The following is a 21805-nucleotide window of genomic DNA, read 5'->3' as shown; positions in this document are numbered from 1 at the left end:
TTTCCGCCACCACCCCACACGCACACACGTGTTTGGCCGACATAGCGTTTATGCAAGTCTAGGCTAGCGGGAAGTTCTCACCCATGCGCACATTATCGCTTGCAAGAGAAAGGAAAAAGAGAGGAAAAACTTTGATAAATAGTAAAATATGAAGTAGGAGTACCGGTGAAGGCTAGCTGCTTACTAATGAACGCGTAATTGAAGAACTATTGATTCTTTTCTGTTCATTGATGAATAACTTCACCGCTTCATTTTGCTGAGGATATATAAAGAAACGCACACTCGCTGGAAAGAGGAGAACAGCCCTTGACCAGAGCAAAACCTGAAGCGCGGCATGCAGTGTGGGCAGCTGTTGCTGGCCGACCCCGTTAACGTGAGGCCCATATTCGTGTCCTTCTATCACGTACGATCCACGTGACGAGAAGAGTCGTTTTGTCTCGTATCAGTTGCCATGGCGACGACGAGACTCGAGGCCAGCTGTTCCACGGTCAACAAAGAGAAAGAGAAGCGCAAACAAAACAGAGGCGTGTGACAGCGGCGCCAAGCTGCGTGCACAGCAGACTCCTACTCGCTGTGGCGTCTACGTGCCGTTGTTGCCCAGCGTCGTCGCTTTTCGCGCCGCGCGTTGCACGAGCTCAGGATCCGCTTCATCCGCGTAGCACGCGAATGGCACGGCTGCCGCGGCGCGCCGGTTTCTCCGGTTTCCCTACAGATGGCGACAGGTGTGCGCGGCCCCGGTTTGTGACGTCATCCCTGCCCCAGAGTCCCGGAGTGGAAGCCAAGGAAGGAAGGGAGAAAGGACGGAGAAGGAAGGCAGAGTAGGGAAGGAAAGTGGAGGACGCAGCATCCGGATCCCTGGGAGGCCGTGGAAGAGGAGGGCAAAGCCAAAACACAAACTCCCGACCCGGTCCCAGAAATGGAGGCGGCATCTTCCGCGTCGCAGCGTGGACGACGGCGCACCGAGGCCGTGCTCGGCACCTTGTCTGGGAAAAAAGTGCGGCCGAACTCGAGCCTTCGCGACCCTTTTTCTGAGTGAGGGACAACCTTACGCAGTTCCTCGTGCAAAAGAACGCGACGATTATTTATTCCACGGTGCTCGAGGGGTCAGCTGTGTGAGCTGTGAGAGAGAACTGGGTCTCTGGGATACGGGTGACGATGACGACCACCGCTGTGGGTGCCGAGTCGCTGCCGACAGGTAGCCGCCGAGGCCGGCCGATGCTGTTGGTCGCGGGCCTCGTCTGTTGGTTTGGCGCCTGCCAGGCTGTCAGAATCGGTGAGTACCTCATCACTCCCACCGCTAATATCTTCGATTAGTCTGTTTGCGCGCCAGACTCTGCCTTCACTTTGCCCTGGAATGACTTATCCTCGCACAGCGTCCTGCGCGTCGGTTTGTTTCGATGCTTAGTACATACGCTGGACCTTACTTTCATATCTTTGAATTAGGCTATGCGGGCAATAGCTGCAAAGAAAAATGAACATTTTATGAACAAGCACTAAACAAACTGAACCATAGGGTTGCTGAAATTCTGCCAGGATTTATTATCAGGATTTGTACTTTTAGCTGTATTATGGTTCGGAGCTAGCTTGCGACTTTTATTTTCTCCAGTGCTACCATTCCGTAGAAATAAACGTTGTTGTCCTCTGATGTGAGTTTATTCACCAATGTAGTCGTTGACTGCGCGTAATGAGTAAAAGAAAACAAAACGAAAAGAAGACGGCAGCGGGGCATCTTTATGGCCTTTTCCGCATGATTCTTTTTAATAATGTGTTCACTGTTATTTCCGACTCATGGTGAAATATAAAACTTCATAACGAGAAGAATTAAGATTCTACGCTGCCTTCCTTATTTATTTTTTATTTGCGCTGGTGGAGTAAAAACTTGAAGGAAATCAGCTTAAAAGTTTTAGTGCCGATCTTAAGAGAGCGCCGTATATTTTGGCAGTAAACTTACTCTAAGAAAACTGAGTCAAAGAAAAAAAAAAGATTTGCTAGAAGGATAGCTCAGGTCTCGCTACACGGTGTTCGCTGAACACTGTTGCAAGTGTCCGTATTTGAGTGAAGGACATGAGGGCGATATCCGTTGCCTGCAATTTTGGTGACGTGCCTGCCCATGTTTACTTGGAAGTGGATGGGACTGCAAAGGAGGATGTAACTTCATTAGCTGAAGGACAGCTCTAATGATTCGTTGTCCTCGCGAATATTCTCATTATTGTGACTTAACTGCGAAAAAGATGAAAGCAGGTAACCTTCTGCAAGTTATTTGCGAAAAGAAACAGAAGTGTCAAGAAGGAAGGAAACCCTTTTTTCTTCAAGGAAAAATAAAACAAGAAGAAACCTTCTTATTGGTTCAGGCCAAGAATTGTCTGAAGAACAATTGCGGCAGGAGCATAAAAATCCTTTCCTTGTAAATAGCAAGAAACTGAGTCAGTTCTTACGCTCATTCGGAGTACTTCGAAAATAATTTATTTTGGGGTTAAAAACAACAACAAAAAACGTGTTTCAAAATTGTTCGCTTCCTACGCAAAGAAACGTGATTTTTTTTTTTCGGCGCCTGCCAGCAGTTTTAGCGAGTAAGAACGCACTGTGCGCCTCCCCATCACGCTCAGCGAGCTAGATGAGCTTGATGCTCGCGAAGTCACTTGCGTGCACAATAACAGAGGGAGCCTCTGGACGTCTATTCTAGCTGTAGCTCAAAATGCGGACGTGTGAAACGTTCATCTCCGCTTTTTCTTGCGCCCGTTGCAGGCGTGCTGCTGAAGCCGAGTCACCGGGATGCGTGGCGCGAGTTCGAGTGGGCGATGAGCAACTTCAACACGAGCCAGAACGCCAGGCGGTTGGGCATCGAGTTCAACACGTACGCCGCCACCGTCGACCACGACGATGACCTCTTCACCGTGACGCATGAACGTGAGCGCTGGGGAGTGCCGGGAGCGTCTCACATGGGGTTTAGAGGACTCCCGTGAAATCACGAGGAGAAAAGGGAAAGGCTCTTTAATACGCCAAGTTCAGTGCTGTTTCAGCCAAACACTACAACATTTTTTTAGGTGTGCTGAATTGCTTGTAGAAGGGGATGCATTTAGTTTTCTGTTGGTCGACGGGATTCAGATCATGCGGTTTCAACTACTGGTGGCTTCGCGCATGCCTGCGTCACGTGCGTCTGTAGGGCACCCTTAGCAGTTGAGGCAGGAAAGGAGACCAGATAGTCCCTTTGTGTAGCTCGCACTGAGTTTTTGTATGGCCTATGATAACGGGGTCTTCAAAAGCGACTTTGCAATGATGGATAATTGAGCAGGTCGTACAAAGTTTTCAAAGACACAAGATCGAATACTGCATAAGTTTCCTCGCTAGTTTCGTTTCTACAGTCCCGGAACACAGCAGTCAGAATGGTGAGTGAAGAAATTTTACCACTTACAGAAACTAATAACATAAAAAAAGTGTTTGGTACTACCAAACATATTGAGTACACTCAAAGTGCAACGTGTAAAACGACTGTCTAGTAGCAGGTAATAAGGACAGGTAATTATGAGCAGGTAGTGAGGACATCGACATATTCTCTTCCCGTTTCGAACACGCCAACCGCCAGCTTAAGACGCTAACCCCAATGACCGCAGAGAGTACAGTGGCGACTAAAACGTTTAGCACGAGTGAGAGGCTGCTGAAGCATCGAAATGGCAACACGGGGTACTGCGGCTCACGATCACGCCGATATAGAGAGTACCAGGTCGTTCCCACTCTTCACCCTTAGGGGTGGTTCAGCAGAAATTCGTTGTTTTTTGTTTCCACTCTGTAATGCCAAATGGTCCTGAGTGTATTAATAAATGAAAAAGATGAAAATAATTACTCCCGACGAACTCTATCAGCGCTAATCCCGTCTCGAGAAAAAAAACTATGCTGTGGTTGTGCAACGAATCGGTGGTCCATAGTTTAGTTCTTGCCACTCAGCCGGATTGTATGAGGTCGCAGAATGATGGCTAGCGGTGGCGCCGCGACCAGACCGGCCGTGCTTGTGGTTGGTCGTTCGCTTCTCCACCTCCTCTTGCTTGCGTCACGAGCAACGACACCACCAAATGAAATGAAAACTAAATGAATCGTCACTAAATACTGAAATACGGCCGCTGAATTCGTATGTATGCGAGTTCAGTTCTGTGGTGTGCGTTGAATTTCACAGGCTTTCCTTTTTCTTTCAGTTCGATGCCTTTGAATCGTGTAGTGAAGGATTATTAGAAAATGATTCACGATTTTATAAACAAACAAGATTGCACTTTTGACCAAACATAGCTTGAGAAGGATTGCGAGTGAGACTAGAGCAGAGATTTTCCAATTGAGAAACCATGCGTTTCATCTCTCCCTCAGTTTGCCGACAGCTGAGTGCCGGAGCGACGACGATACTGCTGCCAACGTCGGGGCTGTCGGACGCTGCCGTGCGCTCGCTGTTCGCCAGCACCAACGTACCGCGCATCACCACCACGGTTCCCGAGAAGTGCGCTGCTGACAACAGCAGCGCATCTCCCAACGATAGCCCGGACGACGCGTCGTCGAACGGGACAACGCCGGCGACCACGGACGAGACCTCGACGAGGCTCGCGCTTCAGGACCAGCAGGAGGCGGCCGATCAGCCGCCGTGGTTGGGAGTCAGCATGATACCCGACCTTTCGGCGGCGGTGCTGGACCTTGCCCGAGCCTGGAACTTCCGTTCGGCTGTCTTCTTCTATGACTCGGATCACGGTAAGGTATAATTCTCCAACGTATTGATGGAACCCGCATTAGGAACGTGCCCCGTTTAAAGTTATTTTCCCCTTTTAACCTCCTTTAAAAGTGTTGAAGAAAGAGCTCGTTCGTATTAGTCTTCAAAATGCTAAGCCGCAGGCGGCATTCAGGGTTATGTCTGAAATTACGGTGTACTGCTATGCCGGGACTTTGCGCTCTCTGGGCTGTCGCTGATTTAAACTCAACAAAGGAATTCAAAAATTGAGTACGTATAGATGCGTATAACGTGTAGCTACTACGATCACTAGAGATTTAACGGCCCAATCTTGTCTACTTTCTTTCTTTCTTTCTTTCTTTCTTTCTTTCTTTCTTTCTTTCTTTCTTTCTTTCTTTCTTTCTTTCTTTCTTTCTTTCTTTCTTTCTTTCTTTCTTTCTTTCTTTCTTTCTTTCTTTCTTTCTTTCTTTCTTTCTTTCTTTCTTTCTTTCTTTCTTTCTTTCTTTCTTTCTTTCTTTCTTTCTTTCTTTCTTTCTTTCTTTCTTTCTTTCTTTCTTTCTTTCTTTCTTTCTTTCTTTCTTTCTTTCTTTCTTTCTTTCTTTCTTTCTTTCTTTCTTTCTTTCTTTCTCTCTCTCTCTCTCTCTTTCTTTCTTTCTTTCTTTCTCACCGAAGCGGGGGCCTAGTCGTTTGGGCATCCGCCTCTTATGCTGGAGGTCCGGGGTTCAATCCCCAGTGCTGACGGGTTCCCACCGGTGATACACTGGGTACAATAAGCTCCTTATCTGAGGTAAAATAATTGGAACTTGGGTCTCTCGCACCACCCTGAGCAGACCAAACTACTCTGTGTCAAGGCATTCTTTGCCCAAAGTTTCCTTTGCCCCATTAAAAACCAAAGTATCACCATCGGCCTTCCTTAATTTTGTGGGCTGTTTTCTTCAGCGCCAACCCGCTTTTCACTGAATACCGTTTTCAACCAAACCGTTGAAGACCAAGCCTTTTTGAAAATTCCGCTGGTCTGAGCCCCTGTTCTCGCGCTGTCCTCTGCCTGACCGCTGCAGCGCTGGTGACCCTGGAGCGGCTGCTGCAGCCCCCGGGCGGTCGCGCGCGGCTCGCCGTGACGCGTGCGCTGCGCATTTCGCGCGGTTCCGAGGCGCACGCTCTGCTCTCCAGCATGGAGCGTGTCGACCCGCACGGCCGCAAGCTGGTGGTCCTCGACTGCGACCACGAACTGGCCAAGGACATCGTCATCCGGCACGTGCGCGACATCTACATGGGCAGGAGGAACTACCACTACGTGCTCGCGAGGCCCGTCAGTATTCGTACATGGCCTTCCCTCTCTTGCGGAGCCATGTAGCTGAGCCGCAGCTACGTGGCTCTCCTAGCAGTTTCAACACTTGGTGAATCATGGGTGTGCGCACCGACAGTAGTGTGTCGTAACAAGCCTATTTCCACTTGGCAAATGAGAAAAAAGAATGAGAACATAATAAGGACGGAAAACTGGGCGAGTTGGTGGGGATTCATACTTTGAACTGCGCAAAAAAAAAAAAAAAACACGGACACAAGGTAGAAGGCACGACACGAGCGCAGACTATCAACTAAATTTTTATTTCAGGAATCAGGTGCTTATAAACGCTCAAAGAAACCCAGGGTACAGACGCATAGAAACAAACGCAACACAATCACGAACTTTGGCGCGTGCACTGTCAATTACTTCAACAAAAAAAAAAAAGAAAAACCAACGGGTGGCATTCGGTCAGGCCAACGTTCCGTACTTCCTACTCGTGCAGAGATAATTGCGTAGAAAAGGTATCTCCTCATCCAGCAGGCCAACGGAAGGCGAAGCGACGCATGTATCTCTTTTTTTCTTGATGAGATATGCTTCCACTATCTCCCTGCATATCTGGTCTCGGTGTCAGAATAAGATTGGGGTCTTATTCAGATGTGGAAAGCATCCCTGGCAATTCCTGCAGTGCAATGCAAGGTTAGACGAGACCGCGCCCATCAAAGACCTACGGTGCTCCGCCATCCGCTCATGGGGGTGGTTTATGAAGTCCCCCTCAAGTGTGGTAGGTCATACATCGGCCAGACGGGCCGATGTATTAATGAGCGGATGGCGGAGCACCGTAGGTCTTTGAAGGGCGCGGTCTCGTCTAACCTTGCATTGCATTGCAGGAATTGCCAGGGATGCTTTCCACATCTGAATAAGACCACAATCTTATTCAGACACCGAGACCAGATATGCAGGGAGATAGTGGAAGCATATCTCATCAAGAAAAAAGGAGATACATGCGTCGCTTCGCCTTCCGTTGGCCTGCTGGATGAGGAGATACCGTTTCTACGCAATTATCTCTGCACGAGTAGGAAGTACGGAACGGTGGCCTGACCGAATGCCACCTGTTGGTTTTTCCTTGTTTTTTTTGTTTTTTTTTGTTGCAGTAATTGACAGTGCACGCTACAGTGCACGCGTCTGTTTTGTACTCTAGGTTATAGACGAGGCCATTCCAGTGCACTTCTGTTCTCTTGTACAAGCCACGGAGGACGACAATAGAAAAAAGAGGCAGGCATACGTGGAAGAAAAGTGCTCTTAGGGCGTTCTAATTTGTTCTTCTATCAGCACACCAGTGGTACCACAATACAGCCACACAGTTACCGTTACCCCTGCTGCTGTCGCGAAGTGTTCAGTGTTTCAGTACTTAAGAATGCGGCTGTCTGAGTTTCTTATTGCCGTATATGGGACAATTCCCTACTTCTTTATTTCCATCCCCTGGCGAATCCGTCAACAAGGCTACATCAGCGCATGAGCCACCATTTGTATGTCGCTGAGACATTAAATACTGCGTAGCTTTGTGCACGCAGTAAGCAGTATGCATGGTTCGCTTACGTTTCCATTCGCAAGACATTTGTTTTGAACTATTTTCTGTAATATGAACAATGTATTTTTTCATGCAGTTTCAGAAAGAATGGATACGAAGTGTTTAGCTCTCTCGGTATCATAATACTGAGCAAAGTGAATTTTTCTGCCTTTGCCAGTAGTGAGCACGTTTCTGCTAGAAATGATGTCCGGAATCAAGCAAAGGTCTGGCTTCAGTTCTGGTCCAGTTTTATTATTGGCTCAAGCGGCACCCGTCGAAGCTATTGCTGGATGACTTTAAGTCGGTGCGGTGGTAGACATAATAAAATAAAATTTAAGTAGAATTATTTCATTATACTGGCCCGACGCAATGTGAAACACTTATGCGATTTGTTCTAATTTTTTTATTCTCCTTTATTTTAGGTTGTAAGCCACCGGTATCTTGAAGGAGTCTCTGAATTCGCTGCCATCAACATCACAGCTTTCAGGTTTCAGAACACCGAGGAATTGACGCAAACCTACAATTACAAAACAACGGTAAGTTTTCCCCTTACTAAGCAGTGATCACGACAAAGATACCTATGTTAACACTACCTCAACTAAAGGCTGATATCACTTTCTACAATTCTTCCATAACGGCTTGTCGCACGCGGACACGCGATGCTGAGCTCAGCTTGCTGATAAATATGTACGGCATCAAAAGTGGAAGAAATAAGCCCTTAATTTCGGTAAAAAAATAAAAAAAGCAACGGATTAGAATAATATTAGGCCGCATCTAGTCCTCTAGCGCCCGATATCCCCCAAACCCCCGTTTCACCTGGAGATGAAGATGGGCGATGAGGGGAAGGTGAGGTGTAGGATGCATTCTTGGGAGGGCGCTGTAAGCAACCCGTCTGAGTTATCCTTGCATTGTTAGCCGAGTAAACACTCTCTCCCCCTATAAGTTCACATATTTGTCTACATCTAAGTAAGCGGCCTGACAGGCTCATGAGATAAGCTAGTTAGAGATGGAACTGGGGCTTCTTGAATCGTGCGGCAACCCGCGCATGCCAGTGGTGGCACTAATCAACGTCGGCGCTGCCGTGGTTTCCCCCAGGCTGAAGAGGCGGCCATCGTAGACGCGGCCCAGCTGCTGATCAGCGCCTACCGGACCCTCCGGGAGGAGCCCCCCGCCCGCAACGGGGACCTCTTCGTGGACCGCGTGCGCGCCGCGCCGGGAGCCACGTCCGAGTGCGGCCGCATCGCATACCTCACCCGGGAACAGGGCCGCGTCGTCGACGCCTACCTCAAGAGCGTACGCTGAAGCATTGCGCCCCTCTTTCTCTCTCTCCCGAGCGTAATAGCCCTCAGTGGTGCTGGAAAAAAAAACAGCGCTGAGACGAATGACAAAGAAAGAAGAAGACAACAGGACCGTTGACGACAACAGGACAGGACTGTTGTCTTCTTCTTTGTTTGTCCCTAATCTAAGCACTGTTTTTTTTTTCCAGCAGTATGTACCAACTAGCTCAACTCTCCGTTTTACGTCAGTGGTGCCGAAAGCCTTCCCATCACGGAGGCCAATAGCCCCACTTACACCTACACGACTCTTTCAGCTCAACAGCCCTCAACAAGACATAGAGTGTCTTAGGCACATTGCCCAACCTAGTCGTCTCTGCCTTAGTTTTGTCACTGGACCTTTCTCTTTCACTTGATTAAGCTTTTTCGATTGTGTAATTTCTGAAAAATTGCACACACCGCCTTCATATGTATGAACAAAAGTACTGTGATGGCGTTAATACGTTGTTGGGTTACGAAAAGAGCGCGCATCCTCCTCTGAAGCCTAGTGTCGGTTATTAGTTTTGCCTTCGGTTTAATCAGTTTCCCGCGTCGATGATCTGTGGCTAGCGAGGTTTTCAAACAGCCAATAGGTCGGAGGTAACAGCGTAACTGACGCTAGCACCCCGGCATCTATGGGATGACGCTTTGTGAAGAAGCTCTATTCGAGCGTTATGCTTCACTGAGACATGGTGGCGAAAGAAGTACCATTATCCGAAATGTTTTGCTTTCGGTGCCCCTGTCCTCTATTCTGAGCATTCCTTTTTTTATATATATACCCGTCCCGCCTCTTTTCTGTGCTGCCCTGCAGTATTATTTTGCACTGTTGCTTTGTTTCATCTCATGCGATGCTACATGACCAGTGAAATAAGACTATTATGTCATTAGAACGCGTAAGGGGCTCATGGTAGCTCCAAATGCTACGACTTCACACTTTTCTAATGTGACGACTTACCCTTCTTGTGTTGCTTTGTTACTGGCGAGTCATGTGATACCTAACACTCGTTTGTCAACGTGGTTATACAGTGTCTAAAGATATCTCTGGAAAGGTAGATGCGCCCGTTGAGGTTGACCTCTGTTCAAAGTGACTGCTTAGGGAAAAGTTAATGAAGGAAAAGAGATGAATGCTGAAAAATAAACGTATAGCTCACAATACAGTACCTAGGGCCTCGAGTTTTCAATTTTATTCGTATACTATGCGCTATTGTCTTGGAGAACAGCCTCGTTGCTTTCCTTTTTTTTTCCAGGTTGTGTTTGATGGGAAGACGGGGAGGGTCGAATTCGACGAAAGAGGTTGTCGCGTCAATTTCACGGTAGACGTGATTCAAGTCAACGGAAAAAACCAGTGGCTTAAGGTAAGCTGTCAGGTACCAAAATTTTAGCAGCATGCCGAACGTGACGAGAAGCATGAGCAATTCTTGGCGCGCCGTATTGAATACATGTGGTCGGCATTTATGCATCGGTATTAAAAACTTTGCTTTCATGATGTTGATTGGATGAGTGCAAGATCCCTGATTTTCATTAACGTTCCATGAACTGAAATGAAATTGCGCAAGCATATTAGCAATGCATTCTTGCTCCATGGCGACGAGTTCTTATCATGACATAAAAAAAAACAAAACAAAAACAATACGGACCATAGCGAAGCGGTACAGATGGAAGGGACACATTGAGAGATACGCGAGATTCTCTCCAGCGCTGTATCTCTCCGCTATGCCGCACCAGCTAGCCCAAAGTGCCGTCTTAGTGAAAACAGGCCATGTTTGTTCTTATGTTATATTTTTACGTCTCAGACCTCGACGATGTGAAAACAATGTCTAGTTGTACTCTTTTTCACCTGAGTTCGTGATTTCAGACTGGGACTTGGTCGAGCCGTGGCTTCATGCCAGTTGGACAGGAACACAAATCACTTTCTGAGCAAGACAATGACTACGTCTACAGGGTAGCAGCGACTCTGGTAGGTACATCAGCAGGAAATGCTATGCCGCACAGTTTATTTATTTATTTTGCCGCCATCACAGGCTCGATCTGTGATTAGAAGATTTCAATGATCCTACTACAAAGCAAAACCTACACTTTCACACGTTGCGCTGAAAAAATTATTTTCCTTTTTGATATACTATAACTGTGTTACGGCGGATCCAGTAAAACCACTAGAAACGGCAAGCTTAAGCGTATCTGTCTGTGTCCAGCCCGACCTCCCCTTCCACTCCTCCTTTTGCCCTCTTCTGCCTATTTTATGTCCTCAGAAGCATGATAATGTATTCATTCGACGCCTTTAGTTTTGTAAATTACGGACGAATTTCACTATTATCTGTAGCCGTATGATTTAACAAAAATTTGAAACGGGCTCGCCGCTATACTCAAGCTTTAGTGTAGTTGAACAAATAATCTTTAAGGACAATCAGAAATGTCACCCAACACGGCGCGTCATTCAACAGGAATTAAATACGATGGCGCTGGGTCAGGATAACAAATGCAGAGTGTAGCAACAAAAACAGGGCATCACACTGAGTTTTCGCTGAAGAAACGGTACTCTGCCATACTGCAACAGTACAGGGTGCGCTCTTGAGAAGCAAAGTCATTAACAAACGCAACAACTGGTCATACATCACTGAGTGTTGAGTGTGGGTGACAAGCTTGTATACTTTTTATAACAGACAGCGTCCTTTCGTTGCTCCAAACATGCCATGACGCCTTCCACCGATGGCTATTCCCCATGTTACCGAAGAATATACCGTTCTGCTTGCGCTTGTCTCCAATCCGCTTGCTGTGCGCGACTTCATTTTTTCGACGTTACAATTTTCTTTTTTTAAGCGAATTTCATGCTTCTCAGGAAAAATAGGTCCCGCGAATAGTTTAGGCAAAATTTCAAATTATAATTCAGAAAAAAATATTTGATATTAGCACGTTGTTTCTTATCTTTAACTAGAAGTGGAAAGCGCGCTTATGACTGCTCGTGGATGGTTCTGTTCCCCATGAGAATGCGTCGTTATTTCTTGATACGGCCCTGTTCTCCTTTCAAGGCTAAATGCTGAAAAATCAGCGTGCTTTATTTTATCCGATGCTGAGTTCCTGCAAAGTTTTTTTTTTTTTTTTTGCGAGAGTAAGACACCGCGTAGTACGAACCACGTAGTTTTCCTTGCAGCGTCAGAGAACCCGCAGACGTCGGGGAAGAAAGGGAAACTAAAGTGCCTGCCACATCTGCTTTGCAAAACTGAGGGCTCGCGAAATGCCGCAAAAAGTGCGACTTCCTCTGAATTCGCGAAAGTTCCAGCTCATGCAAAATAAGTCGTTTATAGCAGTCAGTGAAACTTTGCATACGTTAAATACATCCGGTAATGATCCGCATATTATAAGGTATCGTGCAGTTAGATCGTGAGTTTCCCCGTATAGACGCCTAGGCGTACGGCTGCTGATCCCAATGTCATGCGATGGAATCTCCGTCATGACGGCTGCCTGTCAGTGGAGGCGGAATGCAAAACCGCTCGTGTGATTTTCGTTGTTAGTGCACATTAAAGAACCCTAAGAGCTCGAAATTAATTGTGACCACACTACTAAGACGTGTCCCGTATTACCCGCCCCAGGTACCTCACAGCCGCCGCGGTGGCTGAGCGGTTATGGTGCTCGGCTGCTGGCCCAAAAGACGCGGGTTCGATCCCGGCCGCGGCGGCTAGAATTTCTTTGGAGGAGAAATTCTAGAGGCCCGTGTACTGTGCGATGTCAGTGCACGTTAAAGAACCCCAGGTGGTCGAAATTTCCGGAGCCCTCCACTACGGCGTCTCTCATAGCCTTAGTCGCTTTGGGACGTTAAACCCCATAAATCAAATCAAATCAAATCAGATACCTCACAGATTTCCGTCTGCAAAAACTATTCTAATAAACAGGTGCGTGACGTGGGAGTAACTTGCTTCAGTAAACACCCCCTTCCTTGTACCCAATTTATTATTTTTTTTTTGTATGCACGATCATGCAAACCAGACAGAACCATTTCTGATGCGGAAGAGTCGTGGCATCGATGTGGACCCGGCAAACCCGAAATACGAAGGATTCAGCAAGGACCTCATGGAAGCCATCAGCCGCATTACAGGCATCAAGTACGCCATCCACGTTGCCAAGGGCGGAGCCCCAGCAGCTGAGGACGCTGACTCGTGGGAAGGGCTGGTCAGCGAGCTCCTGAATGGGGTGAGAGACTCTGCTGCTGATTTTCTAACACCGCTAGCTGCCCTGTTCCTTCTTATCTTGTTTACATACTTGCTTGCCCATGCCATCTCATTTGATCATGCGAATAGCCAGGAGTGCGAGCACTGCCCGTTGACAAAGACGCTGAATAACTTAGCTTGCACATGTATTGGCAACAGAAAACAAGGATAGAAGATGGCCCCTGCCTTTGCACGTGTCGGCAACTGAGCACTGTTGGCAAACGCTGCGTTTATCTCTTGATGTGACCTGAGATGGGTTCTGCATGCAAGGCCGTTACAGCCACATTAAGTTTAAATGGTTCTGTTAGATCTCTGTGCCTTTCGTTGATCTGCCTTTATTTCTTCCTGCCAACATGCAACTAGCCTCGAGGCTTTAAAAAGGCCCCTGCATTGCTTGTTCCTGCGTGCGCGTGTGTGCACACTCATACATCTGCCTTACTTGGCCTTCTTCACCCGTCATTTATGCTCCCCTTTCCCTCTGCTTCGCTCCTTATTCCTTATTTTCCTTTTCTTATTCATTTTCTCTGTGTCTTTCCGCTTTAATTTCTTTCTTTAGCTCGATAGCCTTTCTCCTTTCTTTTAATTGATTTATTTCCTTCCTGTACGTCATGCTTTCATTTCTTTTATTTTTTTTCCCTCTTCCTGTTCCCCTCCCCTTCTTTCATGCCCACTTTCTTTTTTCTCTCTCTTTCTTGTCTTCTTCCGTTCCATACCTCCTCTGTTTTTTTTGTTGCTTTGCTCGTTTTCGTTCCTTTCTTTGCTCCTTTCTTTTTTTCTTAGCTGTCAAAGCTAAAATTTCCTGCTCTGTCAGAAGGCGTGAAGGTTGAATGCATAGTTCCCTTTCCAAGCAACTGACAGCGTTCTTCATGCTCGGCGACTCGCAGGAAGCCGATGTGGCAGTGGGAGACATGGCGGCCACAGCCGAGCGCTGGCACGATGTGGATTTAACTCGTCCAGTGCTCACCACAGGCCTAGCTGCAATTGCGAGGTCGACAACACTGAAAGGAGTCGGCATGCGGACCTTCTTGGCTCCGTTCGTGTGGCCCCTCTGGATGGGTGTCTTGGCATCGCTCCTCGCTGTCTACATCGTTCTGTTCCTGGTCGGCTTCTTCTCCGTGAAGACGACGCACTGTTGTTACGAGCCGCCGGCGGCACCGGAGGCCTCTTCAACGGACGCTGACAAGCCCCCTCCGACGAGCTATCCCGGGCCTAACGCATCGTGCGCAAACTTCAAGACTAGGTACGATAATGAAAGAAGTAATGTTCTCGAGCTGAATTCACACAGGTATCTGTGCGTGAGCTCTTTGGGAACTGGCGGGCAAAGGTGCACTGACCAATCTTGATAGCCAACAAACTAGCAGAGACTTAAAGCAGAGAGGCGTACGCCGGACGTATCATAGACGTATGCCGAACAAGCTTGGTGTCTGTTGCGCGTGCGCAGAGAGTGGACAATGACATGAAGCTGCCATTGTGCATGCTGAGCAGAACTAGAACCGAATGTTTCTCCATAACCAGAAACGAATGTTTGGAGCGGAAAGATTTGCCGATCCGGACTTTGACGATCAGCGTGGCATGTTTCGTTTATTAAGGCGAAAGCCTTTAATGCCTCATGCTGTCGTTAGCAATCCGTGTCGGCAACCGTGTCGACAGATGTGTCCACGTTTTGGCGGGTGTCCACCGAGATATGTGAGACAGTTACTGGCTAATTTCCTTTCCTCAAATACAATTTTCAGTTTCTTCATTACGGGCCCTCTTTCTTCTTTCACTGCCACTTCCTCCCTTCCTATACGGTGCGGTTAAGGTGTCCACCGAGATGACTGAGAATTACAGCGCCATTTCCTTTCCTCAAATAGCGTTGCGTTCAAAGGGCAAGGCATCGCGCCGAACGGATGGTGGCGTTCTGTGGACTCCCTGGCAGCGCTACAACACGCTGTCGCGTTTCACTCGTGAAGGCGAAGCTTAAGCGCCGTTAATTAACAGTCAATTAGTGTTGAGTGATTAATCAGTAATTAGTCATTAATTAGTAATTTGTCATTACTTCGTCATCAATTATGTGTGACGTCATCCTGTAGTGACATCACCAGTGTCACATAGGCAAAGTGGTGCGGAAAACGCTTTCGCCTCTACGCACCTTAGAGAGTCAAAGTGCCCCCTGAATTTTTTGCTTGTGTTTTACCTTAAAATTAATTATATTTATTTCTTATTCTTCTTTTATATTCATCGTTTGTTTGCCTTTACCAAGGTGCATGTAAATTCAAGCGTTTGAGTCACTCAAGAGAGGTAGTCTCCCCGACTAAGCTGTGAAAATCATGACTGTGCTATAAAGTTCTCTTCCTCAGTTCTTCTCTTCTCCTCCATCGCAGCTTGTTGGTCATTGGAGTTACGTAGCGCCATCTAACACCCATGCTGTGTCATAGATTAATACAGTTAAAAAGGAAGTACCATGTAAAATATTCCTGACGAGTTGAACACGAACCAAATAACAATAACAAATCAAAGCCGCCTACTGCGCACTGATTTTCATGAAACCATGCTTGTCATGACCCTTTGCTTGCTATCTCAACTCTACAACGGGAAACACGATTACAAATCAGCTATGCCCCGCCGCGGTGGCTCAGTGGTTACGGCGCTCGGCTGCTGACCCGAAAGTCGTGGGTTCGATCCCGGCCGCGGCGGCTGAATTTCGATGAAGGCGAAATTCTAGAGGCCCGCGTACTGTGCGATGTCAGTGCACGTTAAAGAACCCCAGGCGGTCGACATTTCCGGAGCCCTTCACTACGGCGTCCCTCATAGCCTTAGTCGCTTTGGGACGTTAAACCCCAATAAACCAAACCAAACCAAACCAAATCAGCTATGTGACCAACATAACTCGGAATTATGAAAATTGCATCACTTAGTTAGCTGTTTATGACAGTCGTCTTAAGCAGTACCTCTCAGAAACGTTCGAGGTTTGAGCGCTCCGATTGTTTCTTCACATCACAGCTATGTTATGGAAACCTGTGATACTATGTTGATCTTAACGGAAACACGGGAGCGCATGATCTTGCGTACTATCAGCGCACTCTGATAGGGTCGGCAGATGTCAAACTACATTCGCAAAGCCGTGTCCACGGTTTGATAAGGTAATATGATCATCCACGACCGTGAAAAAATCGCGCGCCGTCGAGACCACCTCAGAACCTAGTCAGCTTTCTGGAGGCCACTTGGAGGCCTGTATTTTCTTGCGTCTAGTGCTTGAAGATTGTGTCGATCTGTCGTAAATGCTACAGTCGAGGTCAAAATAGCCTATAATTTTAATTTCTAAACGCAGAGAGCAGTGTGTGCATTATGAGCCCTTGCGTCAGAGAGCATATGTTACGGGAGGTTCATGAACCCAACGTGACTGAATATATCCTTGAAGGTTTATGTGTTAATAGCTTTATATGTTTATAGGTTTATAGGTTTATAGGTTTATAGGTTTATATGTTTATATGCGCCTCAAGTGTGGTAGTATCTATTTACTAAGATAATTTCTGCCGTTTTCGTGCCGTTCTCTTCCTTATTCTTGATTGAATGCATGTAGGATTCACAGGGCAGCGCTAAATAAAAATAAAAAAAGTATTGGTTTAAAGGGCAGTTTCATGAGTTTCTCATAAAAGCGCTTACTTCGCAACTCTCTGTTTCATACAAACACTACTCTGTACATGGTGCTTGACGCATGCTGGCTGTTTTAAAAGCTCCTCTGTAGGGACAACTATATGCGGCCTCATGGTCTAGATGTAGTGCCCCTTTTAAGCCTACTCCTCTCGGGATCGTGTTCGGCGACAGGTCCATCTCCGGGCGCATCTTGAGCAGCTTCTGGTGGATATTCGTGGTGCTCGTGTTCTCGGCATACACCACCGAGCTTGCCTCGTACCTGAGTCCGAGATACGAGATCGACACCTGGGAAGAACTGGACAGCACTCAGTTCAAGCACATGTGGGTGCCGACGTCCGCCACAAGGCGGTACTTCGAGGTGAGCGCACTCCCTCTGACGAAACACGCGGGGGAAAAACGGAACAAGTGTTCGTGTGGACTAGTGCTTAGTGTTCGAGGGATGCACGTTAATTGTAGCGTTGCTGTCGCTTTAAAACTTGTCCGTCGGCGCATGCTTAGCAAGAACTGCATGCAGGCAGCCAGAAAACTGTGTTGCTTGTGGGATGCAAAAAAGACAGGAACTAGGTGAAAGACGAAGCGCCAGGATAAGTATTAGAGGTCTAGAACGCATCTGTTGGATTTCAACATATTATATAGTAGCGCAAGGAATTTGCACTCTCTGCACAGCTTTGACATTTTTCGAAGCGCTAAAACAACAAGGACGCAGAGGGAACACACAGGGACGAGCGCTGCGTCCCTCTGCGTCCTTGTTGTTTTAGCACTTCGAAAAATGTCAAAACTGCACCAACTAGCCCGATCCGCTGCCCTTCTGAACTGCACAGCTTAACGCCTCTGTTCTGGCAAGAGTTCGGTCAGGAAGCCATTCAGAATTCACAATGAGGGCCTATGGATGGAACACTGCCGCACGTCATTTAGGAAAGAAATAATGCTGTTTGGTGCTACCAGACTCTTGGAAAGAACAGAGACAGCGTAATCAGCGAACAACTGCATGCCCACATAATCTTGAGCATTGCCAGTTACCTTGATTGCCTAAGCTGTGGTTCCACTCAGTTTGTTCTGAGCACCCGGTTGAGCACCGTCTGAAGCGTACATCAAACGCGAACTGCAGCCAATACTGGCCAGGACGAAATATTGCTCGTGCAAATGGCAGGTTAACTTTCATCGCTTGCTACCTAACTTAGTATTTAGGAGGAGACATGGCATGTAGTTTCTAACGTGGACGAATAAGCGCTACAAAACGTGCCATAAAGATCTTAAACCGCATGCTCGTTCCTCGCAGAGCACCCAGGACGAGATGATACTGAAGCTGTACCGCTACATGGAGGAGCAGGGAGGCCGCGAGGTGACGTCACTCCGGGAAGGCGTGGAACTGGTGCGGAGTAGTTCCGCGGGAGACGTGGTCGTGTTCGCCGACGCCATATCGGCCGAGTACCTATGCGGCCAGCCACCGTGCACCGCCAGGGTCCTGCGAGCGCCGTACGGGACACGGCACGTGGCACTCGCCGTGCAAAAGAACGGCACTCTGAGGTGGGCTCGCATGGTGGCGAATTCATTCATTCATTCATTCATTCAATGCATTTTTATCGTAGGTTAAGACTACTAGGTGGTCGGAATTGAATCATACCAGGGCAGCGCAATAAACCACACTCAACACAGCAGTAACACAGAAGACAGGACGGGGGCTGTCTGCTGCTGTGTTACTGCTGTGTTCCATGTCGTCTTTTTCGCTGCCTTCTTGCGATACCAGTATGAACCAATTTGCTCAAACTCAAATTTTGGGCGAGATTGTACTGGTCTAACGCCTAAAATCACAGTCAGTCAGTCAGTCAGTCAGTCGGTCAGTCGGTCGGTCGGTCGGTCGGTCGGTCGGTCGGTCGGTCGGTCGGTCGGTCGGTCGGTCGGTCGGTCGGTCGGTCGGTCGGTCGGTCGGTCGGTCGGTCGGTCGGTCGGTTATCGATCGATTGATCGACAATCAATCAATCAATCAATCAATCAATCAATCAATCAATCAATCAATCAATCAATCAATCAATCAATCAATCAATCAATCAATCAATCAATCAATCAATCAATCAATCAATCAATCAATCAGTCAATCAATAAATAAATAAATAAATAAATAAATAAATAAATAAATAAATAAATCTCCTGCCACTTTAGCAGCTCCTTAATGGATTATATTAATTTATCGCTTTATTGCTTGTACAGTTATAAAAATTGAAACAGCATTGTTTCCCTAGTTCCGTGCGCTAAAAGATGCTTCAGTCTACATGCGCAAGTGAAATGTATCTTACAATAAAAAAGGTGCCAATGCCACTACTTCCTTCCCACGCACTATTTACTTTTGGTACAGGAAATATAATGATGAAAATGGGAGCGTTGAAAATACAGCAACAGCACTTTGAGGCTCGGAACGTCATTGAATAGTGCAATAATATTAATGGAAGTTCTTTTTTTTTTACAAATTGACAGCCGCCTTGACATAATCTCTCCTGTTACGTCCGTTCGTGCACGTAGGCCGAACGCAAGACCAGTGTTAAGCCCATATAATTAACCACATTTGCTTAATCCTTACTTTCTTCTTCCTTTTCCCGCAGAGAAAGGTTTAATCGGGCCATCGCGACGTTGTCGGACACTGGGGAGTTGGAGGAAATCAAGAGGAGGTGGTGGTCTGTCCGGTGCGAGGTGCCTGCAAAGGTGAGGATGCCGCCGCGGTGAGCGGAGCTTTACGCTTGGGGACGTCGGAGCCACGGGGAAAAAAAATACAAATTCCCTTTCTATGCCAGAAAAAAGAAAGCTACGTGGTTTTCGGTGAATGCGTTGCTTTGAACTAAAGATAAAGGACAAAGCTTGCGTTTCTCTTCCGCAAGAGCTGCTCGTCTTTGTTCAGTTGCTCTCTGTCACGCTGTCATCACTTTATTAACATGCTCAGGACCGCTTACCGATCATTTTCTGCGAAACACATGCAACAGCGCAATAAGTAGATGGGATGAACGGTAGCCTAAAGCTCGGTATTAAAAAAAAAAAAAAAAACGTGCGTACGTATGCATGTTCTTTAATCTTTAATCTGACTGAGTAAACAGGACGTCTTACTGGTGTGTCCATGCAGGACGAGCCGATACAAATGCGGCTCTTCTTCCCTGTCGTCGTCGCTCTGGGCATACTCACCGTGGAGGGCACGGGCTTCGGCTTGGCTGAACTGCTGGTGCGCGGCTGCACTAAACTCTGCCTCTGGGTAAGAATGCAACCACCCTCGTACAACTGCCAACAAAGAGGCGTAAGAGCGAGTAGGAGCGCACATCGGCCTACCGTTGCAGCGAAGCGCTATGATATGTGTCCCACGGTCACGTCATGTTTCTTAAAAGGTTCGGTTGATTTTTCGTCTCCTTTGAGCGGAGGTGCTTCAATATTCCTATAAAATATTCTATAGAATATTTACAATTGGTGCGGCGATGCTTCAATATTTTAAATAGAATATTCCAGGAAAATGTTGCCAAGAATTTATCTTTATGGAATGATACCGTCCATGAGGGGAATACACAGTGGTACAAATGCGCACAAAGGCCATTTTTGGGACGCAGTGTTTCGGATCGGTTCATCCGATAAAGTTGGTATGATAGCGCTCTTACAGATGCACCTGTCATTTGCGCTATTTCGCTGCTTAATGTTAAGAGCGTACATAACGGCAGAGCTAGGCAGAATAGGTTACGGTTGAGTGAAAGAAGCATGGCTCAGGCAAATAACACTGTATGTACAGCTTTACTGGTTCAGAGCCCAAGTTATTTGCTTCAAAGCTATGTAGTGTGGCTCTCAGCCTGCTTGGAAGTCTTATGACTCAGAATGGCGAGGACGAGTTCGTCTCGCATTCAAGGGATTTTGTACGCTGGCTATGCATGACGAACCACACAGCGGGGCCCAGAAAAATTTTCTGTATGCTCTTTACTTTTCACGAATTGTGTCCATGGAGTCGACTTAGAGAACTAGGACTGGTAGGAACAGGATTGGTAATTCAGGGTAGTTTACTGCTTGCTTCTTATCCTATACTTTCTTTTCGTCACATTATACTTCGTCACAACCCGGCCTGTATGCTGCATCGCATAATGTTTTGAGCAAATTCTATAGCTTAAATAAATGACGATTTGTTCTGCTATGACAAAAACTGAAGAAAAACAACCATGCTAGAAACGCTGGAGGATCACAGTTTGCCGCTTTAATAAATTTCCAGCTCATGTGCCTCAGCCCCGTTTTTTTTTTCTTTTTAGGCTCGCCTCAAGTCTGAAAGGTCATCGCAGGAGACCGAGCCACCGTTAAAGACCATCGCTTAACGCATCTCCGTGGTCCATCCGCCACCGACGAATGTTAAAGCAATGCAGTTGTCTTGGTGATGAAACTGATAATTGATTTCGTAAGCGTCGCTTGCGTTCGGAAGCGAATCCAGATTGGGTTTCATAATTCTGTCTTGACAGAGTCTGGCGGGGTCATCTTTCTTCTTCTTTTTGGTCTAGTAAGCATTTCTTGAATCTTTCTGAACTCTGCACCCCGCAATACGGACAAAAACATTTTTTTTTGTTTTTGACCCTGCGCATCAGACATGAAGTTAATTTTTGTTTACTTGGCGACTTTCACCGTAATATTTGACGCAAGATTTCAACACAATTCCATCTAGACCAAAACAACATATATGCTGTTATGCGCGATAACTCCAAAATAGTGCTAAACGAGGTAAAACTTAACATGACGCACAGTGTTGTCACAAAGGGTAGGCTTTATGTGCAGAAGCTTACCTGTTAGAAAATATTGACTGTGTTTAATTGATCTACGTCCACGATCTTCTGTGTTTGTTTATTTCCGAGACAAAGAGCGGGCGAAATCTGTGCTGAGGAAAGCTACGCGTCTGCTTTGCAATAATGCTTACACCCGCTGCACAAAGCCTTGTGTTAATGTGGAAAAATTTCCGCCCAACCAAACATTGCTTGATTAGTTAAAGCCGCGGGATTAGTTAAGCAACCTATGGTACTACATACTCATGTCACGCCAATATGTGGTCTTCATTCGACATCAGAAGCGTAAAGCTTTTTGGCACTAAACTCGCCAGCTCAA

At 46.9% G+C, this 21805-nt stretch overlaps 1 protein-coding gene across 1 annotated transcript; it reads left to right on the top strand.

Moving 5' to 3' along the window:
* The first annotated feature begins 576 nt into the window (after nt 1–576).
* On the top strand, nt 577–21211 carry LOC149372561 (glutamate receptor 1-like). The gene is made up of 15 exons (XM_089567062.1): nt 577–1273; nt 2746–2907; nt 4354–4725; nt 5761–6011; nt 7977–8090; nt 8650–8847; nt 10115–10222; nt 10723–10824; nt 12849–13052; nt 13954–14309; nt 16877–17063; nt 17985–18232; nt 19303–19402; nt 19815–19940; nt 20968–21211. Exons 1-15 carry the CDS (start codon nt 1156–1158, stop codon nt 21028–21030), a joined length of 2709 nt encoding a protein of 902 aa, XP_089423188.1. The 5' UTR covers nt 577–1155; the 3' UTR covers nt 21031–21211.
* Nucleotides 21212–21805: the final 594 nt, after the last annotated feature.

This window comes from Amblyomma mixtum, chromosome 1, assembly GCF_055824585.1.
Source record: "Amblyomma mixtum isolate Tamu chromosome 1, ASM5582458v1, whole genome shotgun sequence".
In the NCBI taxonomy this organism is placed as follows: domain Eukaryota; kingdom Metazoa; phylum Arthropoda; class Arachnida; order Ixodida; family Ixodidae; genus Amblyomma; species Amblyomma mixtum.
This window is presented reverse-complemented; position numbering and strand designations above follow the sequence as displayed.

Excerpts from the sequence above, each read along its gene's own strand:
- LOC149372561 (XM_089567062.1), top strand. The coding sequence starts at position 1,156 with ATGACGACCACCGCTGTGGGTGCCGAGTCGCTGCCGACAGGTAGCCGC. Across the intron at positions 4,726-5,760 it reads CTTCTATGACTCGGATCACG|CGCTGGTGACCCTGGAGCGG; the intron begins GTAAGGTATAAT and ends TGACCGCTGCAG. Across the intron at positions 10,223-10,722 it reads GAAAAAACCAGTGGCTTAAG|ACTGGGACTTGGTCGAGCCG; the intron begins GTAAGCTGTCAG and ends TCGTGATTTCAG.